The sequence below is a fragment of the Oncorhynchus tshawytscha genome, linkage group LG04, assembly GCF_018296145.1.
Source record: "Oncorhynchus tshawytscha isolate Ot180627B linkage group LG04, Otsh_v2.0, whole genome shotgun sequence".
Lineage (NCBI taxonomy): Eukaryota > Metazoa > Chordata > Actinopteri > Salmoniformes > Salmonidae > Oncorhynchus > Oncorhynchus tshawytscha.
Genome location: NC_056432.1, coordinates 18,114,300 through 18,126,706, shown reverse-complemented (window position 1 = coordinate 18,126,706; position 12,407 = coordinate 18,114,300). Strand labels below are relative to the sequence as shown.

Here is a 12,407-nt window from a genome sequence, read left to right as displayed (position 1 = left end):
ATTTCAGGACCAGGATGTTGACAACTGTGCCATACAGATTGCAAAATAGTTGGGAAGAGACTTTTGATGTACCAATTCCATGGTACAGGGTGTTTGAGTTGATATATAAAAACGCAAGATTCAAGACTGTGATTTTCAGCTAAAATTATTATATAGAATTCTTGCCACCAACAAAATGTGTGGGGCATAAAATCATCGAAGCTCTGCAGATTTTGATGTGAGGATACAGAATCAATAGACCATTTATTTTGGTATTGCCCACAGGTAGCCTGTTTCTGGTCTCAGGTTCAGGAATGGCTGAAAATGCATAGCATTGATCTAAAATTGACCCTAGAAATAGTACTGTTAGGAGATCTGGAGAGACCGGGTCAGTCAATTACTCCAAGACCGGGTCAGTCGATCTTGGAGGGTTCGAGTTCACGTTTTTTGGCCTGGTGGTAGATCGGTCAACATGCCCTTGACCAGGGCATTGACCCTGGATGCTTCAGTGTGTCACTCTGAATGGGAATCTGTTAGATGACTGGTATGATGTAGTTATTGAGCGGCTTCACTGCAAGTATATTGTATGTTTTGAATATTCAATTTAAAATAAATGTAAAAATGTCTACAAATATAATTCTATTTAGACATTATGGGATATTGTGTGTAGGTCAGTGACACAAATCTCAATTTAATCCATTTTAAATTTAGGCTGTAACACAACAAAATGTTGACAAAGTCAAGGTGTGTGAATACTTTCTGAAGGAAATGTAAATAGCATGCAGAATTCATAATATTAACAATACACAATTACATTTGGACAATTGTAGCTTGTGATGGAGAACAGCCTAACCTGTCCAATTATTGCTGTTCTCTTTGGTAACTTCTGCGCCATGTCTTAGAAGCACTCTCACTGACTCCAGGTGTCCCAGCGACACAGCCAAGTGGAGTGGTGTCCTTCCCCTGGGATCCACAGCCTCAATGTCATTCTGAAAGAAAGAAACAAACACTGCAATGCCTTCAAAAACAAATAGCCTAGCTACCTAAAGAGAATTGCACATCAGATCAACATCATACACACTGGAAGCCATAAAGATCCTTTAAAATGATTAGCTAGCTTTCTCATTCCTAATTCTATGCTGGAAACTATAGATACAATGCCTGTTAAAGACTCAACTGGCAACAAAAACAAACCATTCCAATGGAGTAAAACCACCATATATTTGGGTTATGATAGGGAAAGACAGTTATACAAGCTTGAAGCGTTTCTATTCTTCAAGAATCAGTGGGTACCTGGGGTGTATTCATTAGTCGGTAGCAAAATGTTTTGCAATGGAAATTGTTTACTCTAAACTAGGGATGAGCACGCTTATTGGAATATCTGAATGGATATTAATATTTGATTACTTGGAAGAGTATTCATTTTGAGAAAAGAAAGGCCTATAATATATATTTTTTAAAGGATTTGTCTAAAATTAAATGATCTATGTGATATTGCTACACAGCTTACAGCGATAGACCATTACATTCAACATTTTAATAAAACAGCCTTATGACCGTTTCATAAGTGAGCCTATGTCGGTAGGCTACAATGATCAACCAACAGATAGGCTGTTGTTTCATATGAATGGAGTTCAGTGGAGGCTGGTGGGAGGAGCAATTGAAGGATGGGCTCATTGTAATAGCTGGAATGAGATAAGCGGAACTGATTCAAACATGTGATTTCCATATGTTTGATACCACTACATTCCTGTCATCCTATAGCTCTTCCCACCAGCCTCCACTGATTGAGTTGTTGTGGACAAGGACTGGGGAGCGCAGCAAAATAGTCTCAATTAGCTTTATTATTTTAGCTAGCTGGCTAACTTAGCTGGCTACTGTAGTTAACTAGCTGCTTTACAAATTATTTGATGCAGTCAAGACAGGCACTACCTGATGGTATGATAGATAATCTATGGCAGCAACAAGTTTGTCTAAGTAGCGAGTCAGTTTGGCTACTTTCTCTCACGCTGTGCCACACACATACTGTCACACACAGGCCCCTGCTCCTCTCTCGCCCCTCCCCCACCAGCGCACTGACTCCATCTCTCAGTTGTGTGAGCAAGTCTCCATTGAAGTTTACCCCAAGTATTTCAACTATCCGGTTATCTGAAAAAATATCATATTATTTGAATACTGAAATCATTTAAAAATGCCCATCCCTACACCAAATGGAAAATATTTTGCAATGAGATCGAGAGTTTCTATTGGTAGGGACATCAAACATTCAAGTTTAGTCTAGAGTGTCCGGTTTAAACATTTAGAGGAATTACTCATCAAGATGACATAAGATCGAGTGCTTAAAGGTTAAAGAACTCCGTGTTATGACATAAATGCAGAAAGTAAACAGCATAGTGGGTCGATTTCCACAACAACTAAGAGCATATGACACAAGGCTCAACTTCTCTGTCGTTTTTGGGCCCTGCCTACCTTGCTGTGAACAGCGTGATGTGATCCCTTGCACATGCGCAGATACCATGTGACTGTGATAGCTAAGTCTTGCATTTCACTCATCTCGATATTCGTGGTTCTCTTGCTAACATAATTTCGCTGAGTCTCCCATTAGCTGCAATATGTAACTTTTTGGGCGACCCACCAAATTCACATAGAAAAATTAGTTATAGATCTGTCACTCATTGAAAGCAAGTCTAGGAAGGGGTATATATATTCTATGTGCATTATTTCTATACTTCCCAAAAAGAATAGAAATAGAAAATTAACTATGGGTTCTAACTCTCAAATGGCACGGACAATTCGGGGCGAACTCTTTATGGACCCCTTTCCAGTATACAACACACTGACGTCACGCACAGACTCTTGGCTGCAGTAAGATAGCCATCGCCATCTGCGCCCATTCAACAACCTAGATTTACGATTGTATTACTTCTCAACAAAATAGCTACACTACCGTTCAAAAGTTTGGGGCCACTTAGAAATGTCCTTGTTTTTAAAAGAAAAGCACCTTTTTTGTCCATTAAAATAACATAAAATTGATCAGAAATACCGTGTAGACATTGTTAATGTTGTAAATGACTATTGTAGCTGGAAACGGCTGATTTGTTTATGGAATATCTACATAGGAGTACAGAGGTATTTTGCAATTATGTTAGCACAGCTGAAACTGTTGTGCGGTTAAATAAGCAATAAAACTGGCCTTCTTTAGACTAGTTGAGTATCTGGAGCATCAGCATTTGTGGGTTCGATTAGAGGCTCAAAATGGCCAGAAACCAAGGACTTTCTTCTGAAACTCGTCAGTTTGTTCTTGTTCTGAGAAATGAAGGCTATTCCATGTGAGAAATTGCCAAGAAACATCATTTTATTGGACAATTTTTTTTGCCTTTCTTTCAAAAACAAGGACATTTCTAAGTGACCCCAAACTTCTGAACAGTAGTGTATTTTGGGTTCTCATATGCTTACAACTATGTTTTGATTCTTGCTTGAACAGTCACTATTATACTAGGTTGTGATATAGCAAAATAACTATTTTGGATGCAGCCATTGTTAGCTAGAATGCTAACGCTCATTGACATAGGCTGTAGCATTTTACTGGTTGAAGCTGAAGTGTTTTTTAAAAGTATAATGCAGTTGATTTGCGATGATAGACATTATATTACATTATATCAAGCCTTAAAATCCTATTTTAATCCAAAATGTGTGAAATGCACTCAAAAGCAACATGCAAATAGAGGCTTTTTTTGCTGCCATTCTATAAGAACTCCCCAGTGCTCTGCCACCAACTTGCGAGCATCGCCCCTGTGCGGCAATGTTTGCAAACACAGAAAGTGGTCTATAAAAGTCGCTGGCCACACACCAATACACAGATTTGACAGTCCAACTGTCACTTAAAGGAAAACTTCCCAATTTTTTTAAACTTCAAAATCATAAAATAGTTATTTTACTCTGGACCGTTCTGACCTAGAATATGTGGACAACTACAAATAACTACCAGTGTCTGGCTAGACTGTAAACTCTCTTTCCAGACTCATATCAAACATCTCCAATCCAAAATCAAATCTAGAATCAGCTTTCTATTTCGCAACAAAGCCTCCTTCACTCACGCCGCCAAACTTACCCTAGTAAAACTGACTATCCTCCCGATCCTCGACTTCAGCGATGTCATCTACAAAATAGCTTCCAATACTCTACTCAGCAAACTGGAGTCTATCACAATGTCATCCATTTTGTTACCAAAGCCCCTTATACTACCCACCACTGCAAACTGTATGCTCTAGTCGGCTGGCCCTCGCTACATATTCGTCGTCAGACTCACTGGCTCCATGTCATCTATAAGTCTATGCTAGGTAAAGCTCCGCCTTACCTCAGCTCACTGGTCACAATAACAACACCCACCCGTAGCACGCGCTCCAGCAGGTATATCTCACTGGTCGTCCCCAAAGCCAGCACCCCCTTTGGCCGCCTTTCCTTCCAGTTCTCTGCTGTGAGTGACTGGAATGAATTGCAAAAATCGCTGAAGCTGGACACTTACATTTCCCTCACTAACTTTAAATATCAGCTATCTGAGCAGCTAACCGATCACTGCAGCTGTACAGTCCATCTGTATGCACAACACCAAACGCACTGCAACTGCCTCTGCAATGCAATGCTGCAAGGCAAACGCAACGTTTCATTGGAAATGAATGTAATTCTGGTGTACCAAAACGCAATGACGCTGTCGGCGTAACTTTAAAAAAATAGCCCAAATTTAAAATGGGTTATATTCAGATTTTTGGTCACTGGCCTACACACAACACCCCATAATGTCAAAGTGGAATTATGTTTTTTTTTAATTATTAATACAAATGAATTAAAAATAAAATCTGAAATGTCTTCAGTCAATAAGTATGCAACCCTTTTTTTATGGCAAACCTAAATAAGTTCTGGAGTAAAAATTGTGCTTAACAAGTCACTTATTACATTGCATGGACTCACTCTGTGTGCAATAATAGTGTTTAACATAATTTTTGAATGACTACCTCAACTCTCTACCCCACACACACACAATTACCTGTAAGGTCTCTCAGTCGAGCAGTGAATTTCAAACACAGATTCAACCACAATGACTAGGGAGGTTTGCCAATGGCTCGCAAAGAAGGGCACATATTGGTAGATGGGTTAAAATAAAAAAAGCAGACACGGAATATCCCTTTGAGCATGGTGAAGTTATTAAATAGACTTTGGATGGTGGATCAATAAAACCCAGCCACTAAAAAGTTACAGGCATACTTCCTAACTCAGTTGCCAGGGAGAAAGGACACGCTCAGGGATTTCACCATGAGACCAATGGGGACTTTAAAACAGTATCAGTCAAAAGTTTGGACACGCCTACTCACTTAAGGGTTTTTCCTTTATTTGTACTATTTTCTACATTCTAGAATAATAGTGAAGACAGCAAAACTATGAAATAACACATATGGAAACATGTAGTAACCAAAAAAAAGTGTTATCCAAATCAAATACTTTAAATTTGAGATTCTTCAAAGTAGCCACCCTTTGCCTTGATGAAAGCTTTGCACATTATTGGCATTCTCTCAACCAGCTTCATGGGGTAGTCACCTGGAATGCATTTCAATTAACAGGTGTGCCTTGTTAAAAGTTCATTTGTGGAATTTCTTTCCTTTTTAATGAGATTGAGCCAATCAGTTATGTTGTGACTAGGTAGGGGTGGTACACAGAAGATAGCCCTATTTGGTAAAATACCAAGTCCATATTATGGCAAGAACAGCTCAAATAAGCAAAGAGAAACAACATTACTTTAAGTAGTCCATCATTACTTTAAGACATGAAGGTCAGTCAATCCGGAACATTCCAAGAACTTTTAAAGTTTCTTCAAGTGCAGTCGCAAAAACCATCAAGCTCTATGATGAAACTGGCTCTCATGAGGACCACCACAGGAAAGACCCTGAGTTACCTCTGCTGCATAGGATAAATTCATTAGAGTTACCAACCTCAGAAATTGCAGCCCAAATGAATGATTCACAGAGTTCAAGCAACAGACAGATGTCAACATCAACTGTTCAGAAGAGACTGTGTGAATCAGGCCTTCATGGTTGAATTGCTGAAAAGAAACCACTACTAAAGGACACCAATAAGAAGAGAATTGCTTGGGCTAAGAAACACGAGCAATGGACATTTGTCCAAATTTGAGATTTTTGGTTCCAACCGCAGTGTCTTAGTGAGACGCAGAGAAGGTGAACAGATGATATCTGCATGTGTGGTTCCCACCGTGAAGCATGGAGGAGGAGGTGTGATGGTGTTGGGGTGCTTTGCTGGTGACACTGTCAGTGCTTTATTTAGAATTCAAGGCACACTTAACAAGCATGGCTACCACAGCATTCTGCAGCGATAAGCCATCCCATCTGGTTTGCGTTTAGTGGAACTATCATTTGTTTTTCAACAGGTTAATGACCCAACACACCTCCAGGCTGTGTAAGGGCTATTTGACAAAGAAGGAGAGTGATGGAGTGCTGCATTAGATGACCTGGCCTCTACAATCACCCAACCTCAACCCAATTGAGATGGTTAGGGATGAGTTGGACCGCAGAGTGAAGGAAAAGCAGCCAACAATTGCTCAGCATATGTGGGAACTCCTTCAACACTGTTGAAAAATCATTCCAGGTGAAGCTGGTTGAGAGAATGCCAAGATTGTGTAAAGCTGTCATCAAGGAAGGGTGGCTACTTTGAAAACTATATTTAGATTTGTTTAACACTTATTTGGTTACTACATGATTCCATAGGTGTTATTTCATAGTGTTGATGTCTTCACTATTATTCTACAATGTAGAAAATATAAAAAATTAAGAAAAACCTTTGAATTAGAAGGTGTGTCCAAACTGTTGACTGGTACTGTACATAAGTTAATGGCTGTGATAGGAGAAAACTGAGGATGGATCAACAACATTGTAGTTACTCCACAATTCTAACCTTAATTGCCAGAGCGAAAAGAAGGAAGCCTGTACAGAATATTTCAAAAATATTTATCCTGTTTGGAGCAAGGCAAGTTAAGAATAATAATGCTAAAAAATCTTGTAAAGCAATTAACTTTTTGTTCCGAATACAAAGTGTTATGTTTGGGTCATATCTAATACAACACAACACATTATGGAGTACCACTCTCCATATTTTCAAGCATAGTGCATCATGTTATGGGTATGCTTGTAATAGTTAATTAAGGACTGGGGAGTTTTTCCAGGATAAAATAGTTTCAGTCTGCTTTCCACCAGACACTGGGCAAGTCCTTTCAGCAGGACAATTGCCTAAAACACAAGGCCAAATCTACACTGGAGTTGCTTACCAAGAAGACAGTGAATGTTCCTAAGTGGCCGAGTTACAGTTTTGACTTAAATCTGCATGAAAATCTATGGCAAGACTTGAAAGAGAATATCTTGCAATGATCAAAAACCAACTTGACAGAACTGGAATAATTATTTGAAGAATAATGGGCAAATATTGTACAATCCAGGTTTGCAAAGCTTTTAGAGACTTACCCCAAAAGACTCACCGCTGTAATCGCTGCCAAATATGATTTTAACATGCATTGACTCAGGATGTGAATACTTATGAAGATGAGTTATTTTTGCAATTAATTTTCAATACATTTGCAAAAATGTCTAAAAACAAGTTCACTTTGACATTATGGGGTATTGTGTATTATATAAACAGGTGAATTTTTTTGTTTGTTTATTTAATCCATTTTGATTTCAGCTTGTAACAACAAAATGTGTAATAAGTCAAGGGATATGAATACTTTCTGAAGGCACTGTATGTGTAGATAGTACATTTTATGTTTAGGTTTTCAATATACAAAAAGGTTTTCAATATATAAAACAATCTGTTTCTGCATATTAGTCATTAATTTGGGCACTTTAAAACAGTTGACATTGGGCTATTTATCAAAATGTCTTGTCAACAGGAAGCAGAGACAGGTCAAAATCAGGTCAAAACTACTGAATGAGTCTAAAAACATGCTGCTAGTTATTTATTTTGGTGAACAGTGAAGATTTTACTGAATTAACATTCATTTATTTATTTGGCAACAGCTCTGGTGGATATGGCTGCAGTCAGCATGCCAATTACACACTCCCTCAAAACTTGAGACATATGTGGAGGGCATTGTGTTGTGTGACAAAACTGCACATTTTAGAGTGACCTTTTATTGTCCCAAGAACAAGATGTGTAATGATCATGCTGTTTAATCAGCTTCTTGATATGCCACAGCTGTCGGGTGGATGGAATATTTTGGCAATGCTCACTAAGAGGGATATCAACAAATTAAGAGAAAGAAGACTTTTGTGCATATGGAACAGCTAATGAAACAAGGGACCAACACTTCACATATTGCTTTCAAATTTTTGTTCAGTGTAGACCCGAGATCACAAAAATGGGTTTGCCCTGCCTACTATTGGATAAGTTCTGGGGTGTAATCATTACCCCAAGCAACAAAAACAAGTGTTTATATTGGACACATTCAGGTAGGTCCCGCCCTCTTTGCTAAACCTGTCCAATAGAAACGTTTTGTAAGTTTTTGGTGTTATGATTACACCGGGAGAGGAAGAGGAAAAGAAAGGACCAACTTGACAGAATCTGTCTCCTTCCAGCAGGTGGCTTTTTTTCCATTCTTTTGCCAACCAAGCAATAAGTTTTGTATGGATGTCAATGAGAGTGTGTCGAATTTGGTCAACAAAAAAAATGATGGTTTAATTGCTATGTGATGTTTATTTGATCTAATAGAAGTTTCATAATGATTATGTTTTTACGACTGTACCGATATAAGTGGGACCGAGTGGCACATCAGTCTAAGCCAGTGGGCCACTCTATGGCGCACAATTGGCCCAGCGTCGTCCAGGTTAGGGGAGGGTTTGGCCGGGCTAGGCCATCATTGTAAATAACAATTTGTTCTTAACTGACATGCCTAGTTAAATAAAGGTTAAATAAAAAGTGGGACACATGACATCCCGGCAAATTTGAGAAAAAACACTAGCGGAGTTGTCTCGAGATGGCTATGCATATTTATAGCATCAGGTATCAGCATAGCTTTTCATTCATTTATTATTTTTATTTGTTATTAACAAAAGAGGAATAGTCACATGCAAACAAGCATACATAACCTATTTACATTGCCAGGAATCCTAAACAAACAAATCATATTCATTAAAAATACAACAGGTTTGAATTGCCTTTTTGTTTTTCATTTTAGTTGACTAGTGCCATAGTTTAAATAAATGTATAAAGTGAAAAAAGTTAAGTTTTGAATTAGACCATTTGCATTTGTATATGAAACGGACCTAATATTATTAGCAGTTGAATGAATCATACTACAGCTTTATCAATGTCAGAATTTTTGAAATAAATTATATCAAAACCATTCAATTGAATAACTGGTCCTGTTTTCTTTGTAAGAAAGTTCTATATGTCATTCCCAAAAAGTATACTATAAATACAGGCAAAAAACAAATGAAAAATGGTCTCCTTCTCCATTCCACAGAAATCACAATTATAGTCAACATTCAGCTTGAATCTTTCCAAAACATGTTTCACAGGATAAATTCTATGTAATATTTTAAATGAAACATCCTTTACCTTGTTACTGATACAATATTTGTTAGCAATTTTCCATGCTTTCCCCCATTGTATATCATCACCATAGACATTCAACCAAAAAATCTTGCTGAGGGAATTGTAGTATCACAAACAATATTCCTAATCTGTTTATTACTACATTTACCTTTGAGGATGTTAATATTGCAAATGAATATATTTGAATGTAAATCTGTTACTTACATCAAACGCAGAGGAATAAAAAATAAAATACAACACCCCTTGGAATTGCATTAAAAACAAATGCATATTATTTTGGGGTTATTGGAATTCGAAACTTATCAAGAAATTCCCCATATGAGAGTAGATATCCATCCTCATTCAGTAACTGACCAACCAAAATAATTGTATTCTCAAACCAGTTTAGAAAAAAAAGGCTTGTTTTTAAATCGTATATCTTTTTTGTTCCATAGAAAGTATCTGTGAGGGGAATAATTATGTTTATATGCTAACATCCAAGCTAAAAGTGTCTCCTTATGGAATTTGGCCAATTTTACTGGGATTTTATCAACATCAAAATTACACCGAAGCAGAAATTCTAAACCAACAACAGAGTCAAATAAATACTTAGGGAAAACATTCCAAATACTGTTCTGGTTCTTAATATACTTCAGATTCCAATTTATTTTAAAAGTATTATTTAGAGTATTCAAATATAAAACCTCAAGACCTCCTTGTTCTTGGGTATTACTGAGAATATCTTTCCGTAGATAGTGAGGCTTGTTCCTCCAAATAAAATTATAAAACAATCTTCTCAGTCCTTTACAATTTTAGGGGGTAAGTCAAGTGATAACAAGACATAAACCGTTAACCTTTAGCTTTGGACAATGAAACCCGACCATATAATGACATATCTCTCATTAACCAGAGGTTCAATTTCTTCTTTGTTTTCTCAATAATGGGGTTAAAGTTTAATTCACTCCTTTGTTTTTCATCCTTGCATACAACAATTACAAGATAAGTCACCTTATCTTTAATTGGGATACCATATACTTCCTGTAAAACACAGTCCTTGGAGTGGAAATAAGACTGATTTATTGATATTAATTTTCAAACCTGAAACTATGGAAAAGTCTTCAATACAGGAAACTGCTTTAGAAACCTCATTCCTGTCTCTCAAAAATATGGTGGTATCATCAGCCAGTTGACATAGTTTAAATTCCTTGCCAAGTGCTGAAACACCTTGAAAATTCCTTTTCTTGATATGAAGAGCCATAATTTGAGTAACCAATAAAAAAATGGACTAATTGGGCAGCCCTGCCTAATGCCACGGGATGTCCCGTGAGCTAATTTCACAGAGCTAGTACAAGCACTATATAAAGTTGGGAGTGCTTTAAAAAAAAAGTTACCAAACCGCAAAAAAGTTATTGCTTTGACCATAAACTCATGTTCTACAGTGTCAAAGGCTTTATAAAAATCAACAAACATAAGAAAACTATCATCAAGGATGAGGTCATTATAGTCAATCATATCTAAGATCAACCTGATGTTATGACTAATGTGTCGACCATGCATAAAACCAGATTGTTCTTCATCAATTATATGATATAAGCCTTGTTTCATCCTCTTAGCAAATACAAATCATTTTTCATCATTATTGAAAAGCTATGGGCCTCCAGTTGTCTATATAAAGACTATCCTTATTAGCGTCGGGAATCAAAGATATTACACCTTGCTTTAAGGAAGCCGGTAACTCCCTGTAGCATAGCATCTCTCTCCATTCAATACAGGCAGTTGACGTCAACAACCCCATCGAATATTCCAAAACAGATTACAATAATGAGATGCATCCACCAATCCAAATAAAGGAGAGACAGACAGCCCACCGTGCCGCTTTGTGGACAACGACTCCGATTGTTAGTGCGGAGAGACATGTATCTTGTCAGTATTTCCATAATCTTTGGATCCTAAATTAAACGGTTTCCGGTAACGGTCTGAGACTAATGAACACACCCCTGGTGTCGTGGCGAACACCAGTTAATAGCCCATGCAAAGTGGAACGTATTCGCTAGAAGGCTGACTAGTTAGTTATGTTAAAATACACGTGTATCATCTCGATCATTGTTGCAACATGGCATTCTGTTAACGGATATAATTGGAATTAGACCAGTCAAATTGTATGGTTATGCATGTCAAGCCAAGCAACTAACGCCGGTAACTAGCAAGAAGTTAGCCAAGTAGCTAACGCTGGTTTCAGCCATTTTGAAGCAGATAGAGATGTAGCTAGAAAAAGGTGAGTAGTTGTAGCTAGCTCAGTGTCCACATGTTGACATACCTTTGTTGACTCGTTTTCCAAATTCCTGTAATCATTTTCCCAGACCAATGAATGTAGTGGAAACTTCATCCTAAAATCTTCGTTGACCGCGGATAACATCTTCCCCTACTTCGAACTTCTAAATGTAGCTAGCGTATATTTACAGCCATGGACAACTTAAGCTAAACGTTCAAGTTGAAGAAATATGAATCAAGTCATCTCCATATTCCGTCAGGATTCATGTCAAATTTTGCTAGCCAACTTCTACAAAATAAAACTTTCGAAAAACAAGGAAGTGTCAAGTTGAGACTATTGTGATAGGGGTGTTTGAAATAAACTTTGTTCTACAAACCAATTTTGGCAGAGGATAAATACCAATATTTAACTATTTTTCAGAATAAATATAAGTACAGGTATATATTTCTGAAATAAAAAAAAGTTAAGTTCAATATTTACTAATAATATAGTCCCCTTCTTGAAAAATGGATTGTTCCAAGCAAGGACGTGACCATTTACGCTATGGCCAGGGCAAGCAGGTCTT

At 37.4% G+C, this 12,407-nt stretch overlaps 1 protein-coding gene across 3 annotated transcripts in view; it reads right to left on the bottom strand.

Moving 5' to 3' along the window:
* Positions 1 to 12,177, bottom strand: part of LOC112248250 (ankyrin repeat domain-containing protein 13A-like) — a 33,690-nt gene extending 21,513 nt beyond the window's left edge. For 2 of the 3 annotated variants that reach the window (XM_024417121.2, XM_042320396.1), the window contains exons 1-2: positions 11,888 to 12,173; positions 833 to 968 (exon numbers count right to left, since the gene is read on the bottom strand). In XM_024417121.2, the coding sequence (XP_024272889.1) occupies positions 833 to 968; positions 11,888 to 11,986 (235 nt within the window). In that variant the 5' untranslated portion in view covers positions 11,987 to 12,173. Of the gene's footprint in view, positions 1 to 832; positions 969 to 11,887 lie in introns of all 3 variants that reach the window. The other variant, XM_042320397.1, reaches the window with a different exon arrangement.
* Between the last annotated feature and the right edge of the window lie 230 nt (positions 12,178 to 12,407).